Source organism: Schistocerca piceifrons, chromosome 9 (genome assembly GCF_021461385.2).
Source record: "Schistocerca piceifrons isolate TAMUIC-IGC-003096 chromosome 9, iqSchPice1.1, whole genome shotgun sequence".
NCBI lineage: Eukaryota > Metazoa > Arthropoda > Insecta > Orthoptera > Acrididae > Schistocerca > Schistocerca piceifrons.
The window spans coordinates 199,332,797-199,353,976 of NC_060146.1; the positions used below are offsets into that span (position 1 = coordinate 199,332,797).

At 39.9% G+C, this 21,180-nt stretch overlaps 1 protein-coding gene across 3 annotated transcripts in view; it reads left to right on the plus strand.

Moving 5' to 3' along the window:
- LOC124717330 (zinc finger matrin-type protein CG9776) overlaps positions 1-21,180 on the plus strand; it is a 278,463-nt gene that overhangs the window by 141,337 nt on the left and 115,946 nt on the right. For all 3 annotated transcript variants that reach the window (XM_047244160.1, XM_047244161.1, XM_047244162.1), the window contains 3 exons: positions 2,918-3,043; positions 5,211-5,465; positions 11,336-11,435. In XM_047244160.1, the coding sequence (XP_047100116.1) occupies positions 2,918-3,043; positions 5,211-5,465; positions 11,336-11,435 (481 nt within the window). The remainder of the gene's footprint in view (positions 1-2,917; positions 3,044-5,210; positions 5,466-11,335; positions 11,436-21,180) is intronic.

Here is a 21,180-nt window from a genome sequence, read left to right on the forward strand (position 1 = left end):
ACAGCAAAAATGGTCTATTAAATTACTACAATATTTGTTTGTTTTACCACATAATTTCCACCAACTTCTATGTGATTGTCCCATCATCTTACGAACTGTCTTTATCCACACAGTAAAGAATTGTTTACCTTGATCTTGAAACCACTTTGTTCTTTTTTCTTTATGTTTTCATTGCCGTCAAACTCGATGCCACATAAAGCTCCTTCCATTGCACGAAACAGATAAAAATATAAAGGGGTACAATTAGGGCTGTAAGGAGGTTGACATACAAGCAGAAGCTCCCAACCTATTTTGTCAATAGTTTACAGCTTCTCTTGTGCCATATGAGGCTGAGCATTGTTTTAAAACAAGAATCACACCTTTTCTCAGCAATCCCTGATATTTCCGCTTCATTATGAGCTTGCTTTGTTCTCATCATGCCTGAGTAGTAAAGGCTGTTGACAGTACATTCGTCCTCCAGAAAACCAAACCATGGGCATTCAAGAAGATAGTTAAAATGCCATTACCAGCTGATGGTTGTCCTGAATTTCTTAGACAGGTGATTCAGGATATTTCCAAGGCATGCATTGACATTTGGACTCTGGCTCAAAATGATGTAACCAGGTTTCATCACAGATTAAAATCCTGTTAAAAATGCATGAAATGATTTTTCAGCTCAGTGAAAATGCGAAATCTCCTTTTTTATGATGACTGATAAGCTCTCATGGAACCCATCTTCCACAAGTCTTGTGGTAATTCAGTTTGTTTTGAGTGAATGATGGAATGAGTTGTGGCAAAATTATGTGGACATTTTTGAGCAATTTGTTCACCCCTAAGTCATCAGTCTTTTCAGATAAGTACATCAGTACCAGTTGGCAGCAATGAGATTGGTACTGCTACCGAATACACGGAGTGCTGCTCATTGGTTAGACATTTGAGGCAGTTTCTAAACTTTTCCACCCACATGTAAAAATTCACACAGTTCATGCATATACTGCTGCACTCTTTGTTCATCTGAGAGAAGATTTCTGATGGCTGTACAATTTTCCGAAAGGATAAATTTGATCCCATAATGCTGTTCACTTTTCTGAACAGACATTGTAAGATCATAGACACTACATTCATGTAAATATTAATTCAGCAAATGACTAACACTCCAAGGTTGTCAACTAACACTTATTAAATGTTTTATTTCCCTGCTTGAGGCATGTGTTTGTCTGTTTGATTATTGAATGACCCATGTACCTTTCCTGCTACTGTTTAACCCTTTAACTGTGCAGAACTTCCATTGTAGCATAGTGCTGTGTGCTGTTGAGTGCATTAAATGGTGTTTCAATACACAGTACTTGACTGATATCAGTGTTTTCAGCAGATTTTCACCACATTTTGTAGTTTACGAGAAACTCACCGCATGGTGTTCCAAACACAGTTGTTTTTAGAAATAAAATAGCTTCTCTGTGGCTTGGTGCATACCTCTAATGACCAATCTACAGTAAATTAAAAACGCACAAATATCACAACTGTTGAGGCATTTATGTGTGTAACCAACATAAACACACCTCTCATGAATGTAAGTAGTGTGAATATTTTAAGCAAATACTCTTGATTCTCCCTGTGCCTGCAGGAAGTTCAAAACAAGAGAAGGATAATAAATAAAGTATTAAACATCTCTCGACATTCACCTACCACCTATGCATTAAATCCACCTGGAAGTGGAAGTAAATATACTATAATATAATAACAAAGTCCTTGGTGGGTGTAAGTTAACAATTTCTTTTTACACACATCGTATTGTCAACGACGTTTTCGTAACAAAACATGCTTATTGTGAATGTGAACTGTCGTTTGCATAAAGTAAATGTTACATCAATACCCTATTCATATTCTAATGTGACAGTGTCATTTTATGAAACAGTTCAGCACATTTTAATGCATCAATGTGGAGTCTTTTTCTGAGTGTATAAAATATGTCCATTTGATTGCAAAGATAGTTCATGAGTTGTTATCATCAAAGATAAAATCCATTACAGTTGTAACCTTTTTAATTTCCTTAAAGGAAAGCAAACCCACTTTTGGAGTCAATGTCCCATGTTCTGGTGCATCTGCGTAAATAATGATGCCTATCCAAATTGTTAGCATTAAAAAAGCTAAACAGGACTACACAAAAATCCATAAGACAAAAACATAATAAAATGTGAGTCCATAGAAGTTGAATAACAGAGGTTTAATCAGGTATAAGAGTTCATCTCTGGTACAAGGCATAAAACAGGAGACCCTCTCTTGCCCCAATAATAGTACTATCATACTGCATTCAACTAAGAACATTTATTTGAACCACTATTATTTCAATTCCTAGGGATACTGGAAAGCTTCTCGCAGAGCAGCATCTACATAAAAAGGCATAGGTTCCAAAATTAAAAGAGCAAAACCACTGTGAATAAAAACAAAATATGAACTGTTATATGACCCAGCATCGCATAATCCCCCATTCCAGATCTTACAAAGGCCTGGGCTTAAGGGTGTGCCAAACATATATCCACATAAAGTTAGACAGACTGTCTTCAAACACTGGAACACACATGGGGTACATAGTTTGTGCACCTGCAGGCATGTGTGAATTAGTTTTCTTTTCTCTCATTAATGCTATTCCAAGAAAACTTGAAACAATGTTATTTATGGTTCTGGACGATTTCTCATTTTGAGGACAAAAGTGCACAACTGTTGTATTCTTCTGTTGCTCAAGATGATGGTAGAAATCATTCTGTTATTAATAGGAAAAAACCTCATAACATATGGGATTTAAAAGTAGTATGGTAGTGTTTGTTAGGGACGTATTATTTTACAATGCTTTATGTTTGACTTTAATGTACTGCCAATTTTGTTTCTCTTATTGTTTGACATCCAGTTGCATTAAATTTTGCTTTTATTACTATTTTAGATGGAAATTCAGAACAGACTGACAGCTATTAACAACGTCATTGATATGTTGACTGGCATTATTGGTGATCAAAACGAAGTAGCAGATCGTACGAGTAAAAAGAGCAAGCACAGGAAAAGATCAAAGGTTTGTGTCTTCTGGACATCATCTGCAGCTTCTTTCTTTGAAATGTTGTTCATATCCTGTATTTTAGCACATAATTTTGTATGTGTAATATTACTGTAGCGGATTTTTTCCAATGATGAATTGTTATTGATTAATTTTGAAATTAATTAAACAATCATTCCACAGTGGATTGTTATGTATTCTGAATATAATACCAAAAAAGTAGTTTTGTGAATGTGGACAGTTTTTTAAATAAGAGACATAAAATGTTCATATTCACTGCATCATTCCACCAGCAGCCATATTCAGTTGCCTATCTAAAGGAGATGCAGACATTGTGCAGCCTACTTATAAGGTATGGTATCTTATATACATTTTATTACTATACTGAAATAAGCTAATAGCAGCTGAAAATTTTGCTCAGTTGTGTGGAAAATATTTGTTTTTTCCTTGTAGACCTCTTTGACATTCCCATTTTTAAGGTGATTTTATTTCCTTGTGCCTCATTCAGTGGTGAATATTTGTATAGGCTTCCTGCAACTAGTTGTTTAGTGAAATTGTGGGACAGTTGCGAGTATTATCTTTGGCTGTCCAAATTAGGGGTGGACAAACTGTATCATCATTCATATGATGAAACTGAGAGTTGGTACTTGTCGCTACTTATTAATATGTCGTGTATTCTATTGAAAGAATGTTACTGTGAATGTCCATTACAGATTTTTCTCAAACTGCAGTGCTTGTCTTCGTGGATCTTCAGTATTCACTTGTATGTTCGCTGTTCCTTCATTTTTGGAATCTAAAGAAAATCATGTTGATTCCCCATGTAGTATTTGCTCTGAAATTGTATGTCTGGATATACTCCAGTGAAAGTTTGTGAAAAAAGTGTTGTTAGTGTTCTGTTGCTTGTTTCTATCACGTGCACAAACATCAGCTGTAGGGGAGTGGTTGTATTTCCTTTATTATGTTTTCTTCCTTCCATGAATTTCTGTTGTTTTCATAAATGTTTATTCTTGTTTTCCTTTGGTGGTACATACTGCCATCTTTTATGTTGTGCCATACATCTCTGCTGACACAGGGTGTCTACATGATCTTCAGCACTCTGGATTTTTACTGTTGTGCCCCAAACTCAAACTCTGTACCAAAGTTAAGTCTTCCAATAAAGGTCTTAACTTGGAGGATTCCTTTTCTTTTTTAATTTCTGATTAAGTTGCCTACTGTAAGTATTTATACTACTAACATGCTATCCCCATTCAGTTCCATGAAGTCCTCGCTCATGTCACATTTTTTGTCATCAGTCTCTGTATGTCATGTCTGAGAGGTGAAGAACCTTGTTCACAGAAAAAGCAGTTGTTTATATTATGAAGCTTTAATGTAAAATATCTGTAGATTTGATTTACCTATTTGCTGTCTGCCACCGTCTGCTCTGTTTTCTATTAAAGAATTAATCTTGTTGTATGCGCCTACTTCTTATACAGATCTGTAAGTCTGCCTGATTCACTGCTTTTTCTTTTTACCTTGAATTGCTTCAAAATTTTCTGCTATCAAGCTGAGTCACTACTTTTTATTGTGTGTGTTTATTTTTGAGTGTATGTCAGATCCAGTTTCCACGTGGACATTTTATGGTCCTTTATCATTTCTCCTTGTGATTGTCTCATTTGATGTGTGAATATGTGCATAATATTCAATTTGAAAATTCTTCAAGTTGGTTATTACATGTTGGATATGAATGAGTATCGCAAAGTGCCCAATAAGTCCATAACATCAAAGATATTTCTATAACAGAAAAATGTTCTGTGGAATAGTAACCCAGTTGTACCCACTTTTATAACTGCTGGAAAAAAGGTCATCTACAATGGAATTGGTGCCATTCAGGACCCTTGCATAAACTATCATCAGTGATTTAATCCAGCCACAAGAAAATGCTGGGAATTCATTGAAGCATTATAATTTTCATGTAACAGTTAATTTGTTTCTTAGTTTTCGATTTCTCTCCTCTTCTCTCTAAAAAAGGAAATGAAATGATGTAGAAGCAGTGAGAGTGAGAGGGCAGATGGGGAAAAGTTTTGCAATAGTATACGTAAGAGGAACATCATGCAACTGAGTCCAAATTAACAGCTGCTACGAATAAAAAGTAACACCTAAAGCCACTCTAGGTCTTACATTGTGACGTTTCCCGTCTGCTCAACAGAAGCAAGAAGACTCCGAGGAGTCTGCAGCAGACTCTGACGAATCGGAGGCCTTGGCTGAACCCCCTATTGCCGAAGAGAAGACGACATCTGCAACTGTTGCTGCTTCAATCTCCAATCTCGGTTCTGGGCAGCGCCACAATCTGGTCTTCTATGATCCCGAGATGCACTGGTGCCGTGTGTGTGACGTCTTTCCTCGGACTGCTAAGGAATTCCTGAACCATTTACACAGTCCTGACCACAAGCAGCAAATATTGGTAAGATGTGTGATTAATTATGTGTATAATTTTTCACCATATGTCACTGAGGAAAGGGTCAGAGTAGCTTTCTTCTGTTATTCAAAGATGTTCCCTAATTAAAAAATTTCAAGTTAACACAGTTGTTTACTGCAGTCTATAACCCAGCAGATATGTTTTAGATACATATGTTTCATGGTAGCCCCAAGCGGGTGTTTCTATCATTATTATACTGCCCCAACTCTAAAAATGCACCCAATGAGCCACTATCATCAGTCATATAGACTGCATCTCTTGTGATAGGACCAGCCAGTGTGGACTACTCACCATGTACTCTTATGTCACATTTTATGGTAGAAGTTGCATCTTCAGTCCGCTATTTTGTAAGGGAACAGATCTTTGTGATACTTCAGGATTTTCCCCCTTACTCAGTTTGATGCAGTTTCTCGGAAACACTTGAAAAAGTCTCCTTTGAAGATTAGATGATTTCCGGGTGCTATTAAGTACTAAACCTTTCTAGGGTATTAATACAGTCACTGGTAGTGTGTAGTGTAATGATTAGAGTTGAATCTCGCTAGTAGTAATTTTATTTTGCTTTTATTTAAATGGCATGTTAATTAACAAATGGAAATATTAACAAAATAATAGTGATTAAAAATTTTTTAATAAAAATAATTTCTTTAAATCTGGTACAAAAGTATGAAACATTGAATAGAAAATTAATTTTTTTTTTTTTTTTTTTTTTAATTTCTGGAGGTTGAACAGTATTATTAATAAAAGTTTTGTGAAATAACTGCAACCAGTCACCTTCTGTGATGATTCAGTTTTTATTTTACCATGACCAGTTTTGAACCACCCTTCTACTCACCTTCAGATAATACACTCTATAATTATTGCACATAGCATTGTAGGTTTGTGTAGCTGTGGCAAGATAGAAAACATGTCTTGTTTTTTTCCTACATTGCCACAGTTACACGACCCCCACAATGCTCCATGCAGTCACAAAAAGTGTATACCATCTTAAAATGAGTAATTAGGCAATTCAAAACTGATTAGTAAAATAAAAATTGAATCATAATAAAAAGGGATTTCTTGCCGTTATTTCTAAGAACCTTTATTTCTCACAGTCACAGGGTTCCATATCCACAGTGGATAAAAGTTTTAGTGTTATTGATGTACGTAATTTTTTCATTTAACAATGAGGCATTCCGCATTTCTTACGTTTGGCATCAACGTGCAATAATGAGCTGCATATGGCAGTTGGTGGCACTAACAGTGGCGGCTATATAATCTGTGTTGGGGGATGCGGAAAATAGAGGAGTCATTGTCATAATGCTGAAACGGGGGTGTGCGATTCATGTGATGTCCAAAAGGGCACGATCATTGGCTTTCGTGCCAAGGATGGAAGCATTTTTGAAACTGTTAAGTTTCTAAATTGTTTGCATGCTGCCACGGTTAAAATATACTGTGCACGGCAAAATGGCACTATCCGAAACATGCTGAGGCAGCCGTGGTGCATCGTGAACCATCGATGGAGCTACGTACGGGCGAATATACGTGCAGCTGTTGAGCAACTGACCGCCCTGACAAACTGAGGGTCTCCCAACAGTGTCTCCTTAATGACAATTCATTGAACTTTGCTGCACGGACCTCCACAGTGGGCACCTAGTTCGTGCACCCGTGCCGACTGCTGTTCATCTGTGATGATGGCTGTAATTTGCATGCCAGTACCACGTCTGGATGTCCACTGCTGAGTGGTGACAGGTGGCCTTCTTAGATGGTAGTTGGCATGTACAGCATGAAACATCTGAAAGCAAATACCCTGAAACTAGGAGCGAGTATTACGGTCTGGGGCATGTTTTCGTGCCATTCCCTGGGTGTCATCATTCTGGGAGGAACAGTGGACCGACACAAGTATGCATCTATCCTTGGGGACTGTGACCGCACCTGCATACAGTTCGTTTTACCTCGGCACAATGGTGTCTACCAGCAGGACAATGAAATGTATCGCACAGCTTGCAGTGTACATGTGTGGTTTGAAGAGCACCAGGGTGAACTGCCACACTCCCTAGCCCACTAAATTCCCCAGATTTAAACCAAATCGAGAATCTGTCGCCCACTTTGATCGGGCTGTCCACACTGTGGAATCTCAACTGAGAAACCTAGTGTAGCTGGCCACGGCTCTGGAATCGGCAAGAATCCACATCCCTGTGGGTCCCTTCCAGGATCACACTGACACGGTTACTCAGGCTTTTGACAGATGGTTACATTAATGTGACTGGACAGTGAATATACTAATTTATTCTCATACTACCAGTATTTAAACATAAAAGATACTAATATTAGAAAATATGGTTTCAGTATTTGTTAACTAACATTTCCATTTGTCAGTAAATGAATAGTTTAAATAAAAGAAAAAGAGAAAGCTGGTTTAAGTAGTGTGTAAGTCTAGGGACCGATGACATCAGCAGTTTGGTCCCTTAGGAATTGACACACACTTTTTTCTGATGGTTTAATGGGTTAGTTGAGCAATATGAGGACATGCATTGTCTTGCTGGATACGTCACCTCTGAGATCTTAGACATGCCTCTCTTGGCTGGCTTCACATTCTTTAAAAACAAATCTGAGTAGTATTGGCTGTTCATTGTACGCTGCTCTTAGAAATAATCACAAAAAACTGGACATTCAGCACCCCAAAACACCATCAACATGGCTTTTCGTGCTGATGCTTAGGTTTTGAATGTTTTCTGGACAGGTGAGTTGGTGTGCTTCCACTCCGTGCTTTGCCTTTTTGATTCTGGCTTATAACAGCGAACTCAAGTTTCATCACAAATTAAAATTTTGTTGAAGAATTCCCCATATTCTGTTTCATAATGTTCCTTTAGCTCTGTGCAAACTCTCAACTTTGTTTCCTTGTGTAGGCACGTCAACTCCTTTGGGACCCATCTTGCACATGTTTTGCAGTACTTCAGCTTGTTACAGAGAATGTTATAAACTGTACTAGTACTAACTTGAACCTTATCAACTATCATTTTCACAGTCACACGGCGGTTGGCAAGAATAATGTCGTCAGTTTGATTTTCAAGTGAGGGAGTTGAAACTGCAACTAGTCAGCCAGAATTGTGTTCCTCATTCACTGAGTCACGACCATTTTTGAACTGCTCTACCCACTTTTAAAAATTTGCACGATTCATACAACCTTCACCATAAACTTTAGGCATTCTACAGTATATATTCACTGGTTTCTCACCTTCAGCAAGTAAAAAATGAATAACAGAATGTTGTTCAACCAATGTGTGCGTTTCAAGCAGACTCACCATCTTGAAATGTAGTTTTGAGGCTATAAACAAAACAATGTTGATACATCAGCTGATCAGGGCTTATCCCAGTGATGCCAGCTTAAAGCCATAAAAGTACCAAACTTGCCCTACTATCATTTTTTCCCCCAGATCAATTTGCCTTTTTAATTATTAAATGACTGTCATATATTCTGGAGAAAACTGTGAAAGTTCGCATTACATGCAGTTTTACTATCTGAATATACATACTGGCCAGCCATTCTCTTTCATACAGACACATTTTGAATGGAACCAACAAAAGATAGTAGTAATACAAAGAAGTAAAATTTATTACAATGTATTGGTAAGTACTCAAGAGAAATTTTACCTTAATGGATTTTGGTAGAAATGAACTTGTAAATTTTGCTTGCTACCATACATCTTACTTGCATTACTTCATGTAGTTTCAGTTTCATGGCCCCACAGAGGGGGGAATTTCCCTGAATGATATTAATGAGTTAAGTATGTTTCAAACAGTGAAAATTACATTTTGTGATGGATGTAACCAGTCTTTCCCATTTGACATAGTATATGAGACTAATTGGGAAAGGATGCGCCATCAGGTGGGAAGACTGTTATTGTTTGAAAATACTGGGGAACTGTATTGTGTCTTTTGATAGGGGAATCTGCTATGTTGAGACATGCTGATGCTGTAAGGTTCTCACAAACTTACTTGTACTAGTGGCATGCAACAAAAATCATTTAAATAGAGATTAGATTTCATCTCCATTAAATATTTATTACTTCTTACAGAATATTCTTTTGGCACCTGGAGTAACATAGACAAATTAAAAATGGGCTATTTTAGTTTTTAATTTATTATCTTTGTTTGCTGTATTACAGTCGAGGATGATTTGCTTACTCTGCTCCTTGATCAATGACCTTGTGTCCAGTACTCCAGTTAATTAGCCAAACAAAATTGTAACAGTCCATTTCGACTTTTCTCTGAAGTTTGTACAGTTCAAATTTCATTTATATGTGCGTAGCTACGTGTCACATGGTAGTGATTTCAAATATGAAATTGCAACAGATTGCTGTCAATCAAAGATCGTCTTTGCTATTTTTATTGTTCCCATCCTGTCTCTCTCCTGACTGCAGTGACTAAATTTTATAGAAAAATTTTATAGAAATCTAGTACCATTGCGCCTCGTGCCACAAGTGCTTACTGCAATAGATAGTGTTGCCATCACATCTCCTTCTCTGGAACAAATTGGAAACATTAATTTAAACTGAAAAAAAATTACAGTTCAAAACATTAAGGCCTCATTTTACAGCATTATTCTCAGTATTGTAGCAAATTTTTTTTTTCTCACGCTCGTGTGGTAGCCTATCATGTAAAATTCTGCTGAAAATTGTGGTGTGTGTTACCTGAAATTAGATTTGAAGTTGGCTTACGTTAGTCACTCACAAAAATTGCACAAACAAATAAAAATAATTTTATTTTTTGAAATTAGGTCATCTGTTGGGTTGGGCTCTTTACATTGTATTGGTTGATGTGTAAACAGCCCGACTTGCTGTCGAGTTTGTTGTAACTGCTAAGCATAAGATCAGTAGTAATAGTTAAAAATGATAATGTAGCTGAAGTATGAAATTGGTTGAGAAGCAGAGCAGATTAGTAAGACTGAAAGGTCATCCAGAGCCTTATCAAATAGGTGGCATAAGATAAAATGTCTGGATGAGGACTATACTGAAAAACTGTTTGTAGTAGAAGTGGTGGTGCGTTTGTGGAAACTGGAGCAAAATAAAGCTGTATTCAGTGCCCATTACTAGTGGCACAAAAACTGAGCATGAATTTTGTAACTGCTGAATTACTGATATCCTGATACATTGTCGCAGATAGCAGTATGCTGATATAGTTAACAAAGATTTGAAACATCTGCAATTCTTCTGTATGTTTTCCAAGCAGGAAATGTGTTCAGTTTGAGGATTATATTCATGCTGAATGAAGGTGACCCTCAGATTTATAGTCTTAGCAATTTCAACTTTAGCTGACCAGTGGTGAAAGAGAAACGTGTGTTTCTCTCACCTCTGCCTCCTTTGGGAACAGTGTCGGTTTCTGTTATTTGTTGCGAACATCATTTGTTATCAACTTCCTGTAAGTAGTTAATTTTTAATCATATCTGCCAGATTTTTTATTATGTAAAATCCTTGGAATTATTTGCATGATGAAGCCTTGTTATTAAAGGAACATTGATTCTTTTCAGAGAAAGAGGAAACTTGAGAGTGAATTTTGATTCGAGATGGTCATCCACAGCTAAAAGGGGTGTTTTCCCAATCACTGTTTGCAGTTACTCTTAACTTGCATTTTCTGCTCCCAGGATTAAAATATTTAGTTGTTTCAACTGCATTGGAGGGTCATAAAGCAGATACCCTCACTTGATAGCGGTAACAGTGTTCGCAATTTATTTGCATTTGTTTATGTAAATATGTTCTGTGCTAGTATGTCTATTAAAATTTAAATTTAATGTGCTTTGTGTGATTTTGCTTTTAATCTATCTGTTCGACTCCATCAAATTGCAGTCTAACAATATGTATATATTTTTTTATATGTAGGAGCGAAAACTGGTGGATTTGCCATGGCATAAGGTACAACAGGCAGAAGAAGTCTTGCCTACTATCGAAGGATTGCCATCTAAGCGAACACCGATAAAAGGTAAGAGAGATTATTGTCACAGTATTGACTACCTATCTATCTGTCTGTTGAGCATTAGGTAGTTGTTGTTTTTTCTACGAGGGATAGTTTTAAAATTTTAATCGTTGCCTTAAAATAATGAAGTTACGTACTTCATGTTTGTTTTTCTGCAGTGCCGGTAAACACTGAAATCCCCACAGCACAGTACTGTGCATGTAGCTAGAGGAACAAAACAAGATGGTGTAGCCTATTGATGAGTAGTACTGTGTGGTACTTTGTTTTCAGCAGCAGCATAAATGTTGTAGCAGTGTGTGGCCAATCCTGATGACTTCTTCAGCCATCTGGATTGACTTGACAGAGCTGAAACATTTCAACCACTGCTGAAATTACCGCACAATACTACTCTTAATCAGTAAGCTACACCATTTTGTTTTGTTCCTCTAGCATCATGTAACAGTACTGTGCTGTGGAGATTTCAGTGTTTACCAGCACTGCAGAAAAACAAACATGAAGTATGTAGATTTATTTATTTGAAGCAATGATGAAAACTGACTACCCCTTGTATATTTGAGTGTTGAAATTTTGTGACAGTCTGTAATAGAGGGAAAAGAGGAAACTACCGTGGGCTCAATTATTAGATTTGCTATTTTGACAGTCTTTTGTCTGCTGCTACTCAGAACTACACTTCTGGAAATTGAAATAAGAACACCGTGAATTCATTGTCCCAGGAAGGGGAAACTTTATTGACACATTCCTGGGGTCAGAGACATCACATGATCACACTGACAGAACCACAGGCACATAGACACAGGCAACAGAGCATGCACAATGTCAGCACTAGTACAGTGTATATCCACCTTTCGCAGCAATGCAGGCTGCTATTCTCCCATGGAGACGATCGTAGAGATGCTGGATGTAGTCCTGTGGAACGGCTTGCCATGCCATTTCCACCTGGCGCCTCAGTTGGACCAGCGTTCGTGCTGGACGTGCAGACCGCGTGAGACGACGCTTCATCCAGTCCCAAACATGCTCAATGGGGGACAGATCCGGAGATCTTGCTGGCCAGGATAGTTGACTTACACCTTCTAGAGCACGTTGGGTGGCACGGGATACATGCGGACGTGCATTGTCCTGTTGGAACAGCAAGTTCCCTTGCCGGTCTAGGAATGGTAGAACGATGGGTTCGATGACGGTTTGGATGTACCGTGCACTATTCAGTGTCCCCTCGACGATCACCAGTGGTGTACGGCCAGTGTAGGAGATCGCTCCCCACACCATGATGCCGGGTGTTGGCCCTGTGTGCCTCGGTCGTATGCAGTCCTGATTGTGGCGCTCACCTGCACGGCGCCAAACACGCATACGACCATCATTGGCACCAAGGCAGAAGCGACTCTCATCGCTGAAGACGACACGTCTCCATTCGTCCCTCCATTCACGCCTGTCGCGGCACCACTGGAGGCAAGCTGCACGATGTTGGGGCGTGAGCGGAAGACGGTCTAACGGTGTGCGGGACCGTAGCCCAGCTTCATGGAGACGGTTGCGAATGGTCCTCGTCGATACCCCAGGAGCAACAGTGTCCCTAATTTGCTGGGAAGTGGCGGTGCGGTCCCCTACGGCACTGCGTAGGATCCTACGGTGTTGGCGTGCATCCTTGCGTCGCTGCGGTCCGGTCCCAGGTCGACGGGCACGTGCACCTTCCGCCGACCACTGGCGACAACATCGATGTACTGTGGAGACCTCACGCCCCACGTGTTGAGCAATTCGGCGGTACGTCCACCCGGCCTCCCGCATGCCCACTATATGCCCTCGCTCAAAGTCCGTCAACTGCACATACGGTTCACGTCCACACTGTCGCGGCATGCTACCAGTGTTAAAGACTGCGATGGAGCTCCGTATGCCACGGCAAACTGGCTGGCACTGACGGCGGCGGTGCACAAATGCTGCGCAGCTAGCGCCATTCGACGGCCAACACCGCGGTTCCTGGTGTGTCCGCTGTGCCGTGCGTGTGATCATTGCTTGTACAGCCCCCTCGCAGTGTCCGGAGCAAGTATGGTGGGTCTGACACACCGGTGTCAATGTGTTCTTTTTTCCATTTCCAGGAGTGTATTAGGAGGGTTTATCAGCACTTGTACCAGTCAAGCACTGCGTGCAAAAGGTGGGAATCCGTGTTCGAGCTGCGAAACTTCTACACATGTTTTGAGCATGGCCCAGTAAATAGAAATGTCTCCCTCATATTAATTCACAGCTTGCCTATTTGAGCTTCCTTTGAGGTGTTCAGAAGTCTGTCCCTGTGTTTGATGTTATTAGACGGTGAGTGAGATGGTACTGAGATAAAGGCATTGTACTCTCATCAATATCCCTAATTATGCTGAGGTTTAAAACCTCTGTCCAGCCATCCGGATTTGGCTGTTCTTTTACTTCCTCACATCATGTAACATTAATCTGAGGATAATTCGTTTGTGTAGAACACAAGCAATTCCTTTGCTTATCCTTGTCCTTTTCAAGCTCACAGTTTGCCCGGTCATCTCCTTGTCAATAGGACATTAGATTAGATTTGATAAGATTCAGTTTTCATACCATAGACCCAAAAAATGAGATGATTCTCGTGGGTGTGGAACATGTCAGAACTCTTTTATCTTCCGTACTCATTTCCTTTGAGTTTGTAGGTGATATCATTTCAGTACTGGCTTGTGGTGAGCCTGTACTACATATTTCTTGTAGCTGCATGTTGCCTCCTCTGTTGAAAGTCAGTTGGCCGGCGTTCATCTTCACACTGTGCTCATTGTTCCTTCCAAATTCCTAAAACAGCAGTATTTTCAACTTGATAGTTGTCATCACCTAAAAGCTCCTTGCAGCCATGTAATGTTGTAATGCTCACACATTTACTGACAATCTTGTGCGTACAAACCCATTCCAAAACTACCATGACAATAAAGGCTATGATTTCTTTAACCCTTTCCGCAAAATAAAATAGCCACTACTCAAATTCCTTGTGCTGCCCCTATGGTGCAATACAATGTTCTCGGGTTTCTCACATCAGTCTGCAGTGTATCCATGATGTTTTAGCAAGCATGTTCTCTCTTTCCAGTTTTCAGTCTTTTAGTGAGTGCTGAAGTCTCACAGTCTGTCAAATGGACACAGTGTAGATTGACACGACGAGCAACCTTAGAAGATTGTGTCACATCGATACACTTTGAGAATCTTCATTTGCGTATGCTCCTGGGTTGGTTTTTCATAGGTCTCCCTGTCTCTGCAGTTCACTTGTTCGGAATTATGATACCCTTAAGTATCCAGTTTATCGTGTGTGTTCTTTATTCACCAATTCTTATTTGGTACCACAAGTCACAGTACTAATGTCCAGCTCCAGTATCCATCTTCACCAATGTTTCAACAAATTAGTTTTCAAACTGTTACTAATACACTTTTTAAAATGGGTCTCTTCCTTAACTTTCTCATTTAGCAGAATATGTTTCATCCTACAACAAAACTTTTGAAAATCAAGTAGTTTTTTTCTTATTTCATGGATGGAGCCAAACACAATGTGAATCACCTGTCATAATCATTCTTGTAGATTCCATTTCACTGAGGTAAATCTGAGTAAAGTGTCAGACAATCTCCTGTCAGAAAATAAACAGGAAGCAAGTGATTGGCACATGTCATACTGGTACCCATAATGGCAGGAATTTATGACACTGTTGGTGAATCTCTGGCTACTTGTCAGAATGGCATAGAATCTAATATAGTATTATTTTCCCATTATAAGCATACTTGAGCAGTGCTTTCCCATGACTGTCATCAACAGTATTACGCCAAAATCAAATCCCACTTTCTTCACAACATCTCATTCGTTTTGTCACCAGAGCTGCACCACTAATTTTCTGCTGCATGTTCAGTGGTCTCTAAGTTTAGTATAGAATTTCTGCTTTGCAAATCTTACAAAATAGGGCGAGTGGAATTTCTGATTATGATGTGCACCTAACACATACTCTGTGCTGCCCATTGTCAAAGTCAGATGTGCCTTACGTGTGATTTTCGAAGTTTTTCTGCATACTGAATATTCCGTGATATTTCAGGATTGCAGCCGGATGAAGCCTATAACTTGAAATATTTTGGCTGCCTAGTACAACCAAAATGTTGTGGCAAGATGCTGACATTTTGTGGCTGCAATTTTTAAATGTCTTGGAGTGTGCCTGATGTCTTTGTCACACGATAATTTGCAAGGGCGGTAAGCTAAGACGTGTAGGTGGAGCATTTGAGTAAAATTATTTCCTTAGAGCGAGAAAAAGAAATTGTTTGTTTTGTGTGTGAGGCTTGGGGTACAATATTAGATACAAATTATTCAGTATTAGCAAAAATAGCAATTTGTGTTATAACCAGGCAAATAGCTAATGCTCCGGTGCGGTGCTTTGTTGTTTGATTGGACGTTGCGTATATAAGCCGTCAGGTTGTTGTTATGTAGAATTTCTTTTTCTGAATATAAGTGTATGACTGTAAGAAGGTTTCAGATTTGTATTGATATGGAACGGTGAGTACTGAATTAAGTTTTACTGTTATTACTTGTTATTTTTTAAAGTTAAATGTATGTAAATTGTGTTCAAAAAGCTCTGTAGAGTGTTCAAACCTCATTGTATTTATTTATTTTTTTCCATCCTGCTATACCATTATGAGTTACCGTATTTGACTGGAAGAAGAATTGTGCAGAACAGTACTCAGTTGCACCGCTGTGTGTCTATTGATCGGAAGAGAGTGAACGAGAGAGAAATGTTTAAGTTTTTGTTGCTGTACCTCTAAATGGAAGACAAGATATAACTTTTTTGTGAAGTTTTTCCTGTTGTTCATTGCACTGTGTGTGAGAGCATAAGTGAAGTTAGTTAAAAAGGAAAGGAAACCAAAATTGAAGAGAAGAAGACAAAACGGTGTCAGTGAAGTTCTATAACAAAAGACATTGCATATAAATTGAATGTTTTGTTTTTCTACAATCTTGAATGGGTACATTTAGATTTCTTCTTGTACAAAATAGTGTTTTACATATGTATGTGGCTGTATGTATGTGTAATATCAGACATATTACTGTAAATGACTGTATAACTTTGCATTTTGATCAATAAAGATCTTGCCCTCCTCATATTCAAGAAGTTGAAACCGTAACACAGTTTCAGCATATTCTATGTTGGATTTTTGATTTGTTGTTGTTATAATATCTTTTGTGCCTCCTTCCCTCCCACACTCCCTTATTTTATTTTCCTTTGTGGTATTTTGTCTGTCTAGAAATGACAAAAATTAATCCCATTGTATAGTCTTTGGTAGTTCATACTGACACCTTTTTCTGGAGAAAGTGTTATTCCACAATCACTGTAAGTGCACAACATTTATGACCTACCTGTAGGAACAATGGTAGTCTATTCAGAAAGTTGATAGGATGTGCAGATAATTCTGTATAAATAACACTTGAATAGGTGTTTTGTACATCACCAGCAGTTCAACGTTCCACTGCTAAAAATTATTTATCTTCTCTCATTAGCTCCAACATAGAGTTAAAATATGTTTCAAAAAGCCATTCTTTATTATTTCATATCCTTGATTTCGATTTAGCAAATGTGTATGTCGTTCCAAGATGTGATTCCCTAGTTGCATCAGAGCCATGTGTACTACGTGAGAGAGCATAAACTGTTCAAAAAATATGAAACTTGAGTTTCTCTTCACGTATAAAATGTTCAAATCACTTACGGGAATGCAGCCAAGTGTTATCTTTGACAAGTACCAATATTTCACAGGTGTGTACTCGATCATGTTCAAGGCAAGTCAACACTTTGAAATATCAGCGGTTGTTGAAGACTTCACTCAACTTCATTCCTGTAAGCTCTTCACACATTTTATACGGCGGGAGAAACTCGAGTTTCACATTGTTGGCCTTCGCAGGAAGGAGATGTATTATTGCTTGCAGAAGTTAAATAAATGTTGTTGTAGGAGAGTGAGATTGCACTGTGTGCTTTTCTCTTTGTTATCGTGCTGAGAACATAACGTCATTCCAACATTTGCCAAAGTTTTGTGTGATATTAATTCTCAAAGTGCTAATCGCAACAAGCAATGCACTGTTTTAGGGCTTGTTCGTGAAAGCGTCCATTGTAGTTCCTGACAGTAGGTGTTTGTTTCCAATAATAGTTTTGGCTTCTTGTGATGATTGCTTAAAAATTTCCACGTTTTCTTTACATGGGTAGATGGTGTTCCTCAGTCGTGGTCTGGGAATGTCGTTTTGCTACTGCACGGCATTTGACTAAGTTGGAACTTTTCAGTGACTCTTGAGTGTAATACTGCATCTCAACATTCTGCGATCAATCTCATGAAGAAAGCTTTGGACGATGCAGCTTCTCTGTTATGGAAAGGTTTAAACTTTACACCTATGCTCAATCATTTCTCGCTTCTTGGTTTTACAAGTCGTGTCAAACAGGCTGTTTTTAAACTACCTTCTGATGCACCAGAGAAGATTGGGAGAGCAGTATGTCATGTGTTCACTGGGGCTCCTATGCCCAAGGGTAATATTACAGTATCTGAGACTGTCAAAAGTCATAACTCTTATTGTTTTGTCCCCCTACATTTTATGCCATCCTGATAATCCACATTGGGCTTTCTCTTAGGCTGATTATCAGTAACATTGGTGCTCAGGCATGCTGTGTAGCAAAACATCTTGATACTCTGGTTAGCCCACTAGTAGGTTAGGATGTACATCACCTTCAGAACCCAATGAATTTCCTACATCATTTAGGGAGACTGCATTTTAATGACTCTGATATTTTAGCAACAATATTATGAAAAGGATAGTTGCTACTCACCATATAGCGCTGGTGCTGAATCACAGATAGGCACAACAAAAGGACTGTCACAAAATAAGCTTTTGGCCAACAATGCATTTGTCAAAAATGGACTACACACACACACACACACACACACACACACACACACACACACACACACACATGTCTCACTATCATTTCCCAAATCCTTCAACATCCAAACTGACCTGACATGAGCAGAAAGAACCGCAGCCTACCACCTAAAAACTGATACTGATCTTATAATCCTACCTGTGAACAAAGGCTCCACCACTGTTGTTTTGAACCACAAGGATTAGCTGGCAAAAGGACTCCATCAGCTGTCAGATACATCCACCTACAAATCCTCCCACAGTGACCCCATTCCAGAAATCCAGCAGGATCTCCAGTCTCTCCTCAAATCTTTAGGCTCATCCCAGAACCTCTCCCTGGAGTAGTCTCTCTCTCCTATGGCTCCATGCACTCCTACCTTCTACATGCTTTCAAAAGTCCATAAACCCAACTACCCAGGATGCCACATTGTGGCTGATTACTGTGCTCTCAGTGGGGGAATCTCTGCTCTTGTAGACCAAAACCTTCAACTGGAACCTACTCACCTGTATGAAAGGTACCAACCATTTCCTCCACCAACTAAACACAGTTCCTGTTCCTTTACCACACAATGCCCTGCTCGTCACCATTACTGCCGCCTTCCTTTATATTAACATCCCTATGCTCATTGCCTTACCCCTGTTGAACACTACCTTTCCAAAACCCAATAGATTCCAAACCAACAACCACCTTCTTAGTCACAATGACCAACTATATCCTCACCCACATTTACTTCTCCCTTGAAGGCATTACCTACAAACAAATCCAGGGTACACCTATAGGCACCAACATAGCACCATCTTGTGCCAACCTATTCATGGACCATCTAGAGGAATCCTTCCTAAACACCCACAATCCTAAATCCCTCACCTGGTTCAGATTCCTTGATGACACCTTTGTGATCTGGATCGAGGGTGAGGACACCCTATCCACATTCCTCCAGAACCTAAACATCTTCTCCCCCTTTAGCTTCACATGGTCCTACTCAACACAACAAGCCACCTTCCTGGATGTTGACCTTCATCTCAGAGATGGCTACATCAGTACCTCTGTCCATATCAAACCTACTAACCACCAGCAATACCTCCACTTTGACAGCTGTCACCCATTCCGTACCAAGAAGTCCCTTCCATACAGCCTAACCACCCGTGGTCATTGCATCTGCAGTGATGAGCTGTCCCTCTCAAAATATACTGAGGGTCTCACTGAAGCCTTCACTGACCGTAATTATCCTCCCATCCTTATACAAAAACAAATCTCCTGTGCCTTATCTTTCCAGTCTCCCACCACCTCCCAAAGTCCCACAGTCTGGCCACAGAGGAGCATTCCCCTCGTAACTCAGTACCGTCTGGGACCGGAGCAACTGAATTATATTCTCCGCCAGGGTTTCGATTACCCCTTGTCGTGCCCTGAAATGAGAAATGTCCTGTCCACTATACTTCCCACCCCTCCTACAGTGGTATTCCACCGTCCACTCAACCTACGCAATATACTCGTCCATCCTTACACAACCCCTGCTCCCAATCCCTTACCTCATGGCTCATACCCATGTAGTAGACCTAGATGCAAGACGTGTCCCATACATCCTCCTACCACCCCCTACTCCAGTCCAGTCGCTAACATCACCTATCCCATCAAAGGCAGGGCTACCTGTGAAACCAGTCATGTGATTAACAAGCTAAGCTGCAACCAATGTGCTGCATTCTATGTAGGCATGACAACCAACAAGCTGCCTGTCTGCACGAATGGCCACCGACAAACTGTGGCCAAGAAACAAATGACCACCCTGTTGCTGAGCATGCCGCCCAACACAGCATCCTTCATTTGAATGACTGCCTCACAGACTGTGCCATATGGATCCTTCCCACCAACACCAGCCTCTCTGTATTGCACATGTGGGAACTCTCGCTGCAATGTATCCTATGGTCCCATAACCCTCCTGGCCTCAACCTTCGTTAGTCATTGTTCTCACCCATCTACCCCCTTCCCTGTTTCCATTCCAGCACTATATATCCCTCTAATCCACTAGCCAACCCAGTCTCTTTACTTCTCTCCTTTTTTTTCTACCCCCCCCCCCCCCCCTCACCCACCGTCCGCTACCCTCCATCTAACCTCCCGACTGCACCTAGCTGCTCTACCCTCTTTCCACCTCGTTCCTGCATTCTCCCCACTCCCCACCAGCAATTCACCATCCCCCACCCCTACCCTGCTATCCCTCCCCCTTTCTGCCCCAGTCTCATCGTTACTCACATCCAGTTGCCTCTTCCATGGTGCCCTGCTGCTGCTGCTGCTGCTGCTGCTGCTGCTGTCATAGTCTGGATTCAGCTGTCAGAGACTGTGGTCATGTGTCTGTGTGTCTGCAAGTTTCATTTGTGTGTGTGTGTGTGTGTGTGTGTGTGTGTGTGTGTGTGTGTGTGTGTGTCTTCTTTTTTTGATTAAGACCTTGTTGACTGAAAGCTTATTTTGTGACAATCTTTATGTTGTACCTATCTGCTACACAGCATCTCCACTGTATGGTGATTAACAACTATCCTTTTCATAATATTGTTACATTTCGTCCTGGATTTTCCATTATTTGACACTTAGTAAGTTTTTGCTGTGGCCCCTCTTCGCACATATTCCTCAGTCTGATTCATTGTGGTAATTGAGGTTAGATTTTGTGCTGAAATAACAAACCTATTTTAACACGTGTTGACTTCCAGTTGTTTTTTATTCAGCAACAAGGTACTATGGACAGACAGATTGAGTTGTGATGGGGAGCCCTTTGCCACTTATTATTGACAACATATTTTATGGAAAACACCCTGGTGGAGGTGGCGGTATTTGAACCTGCCTTCTTTTTCAGA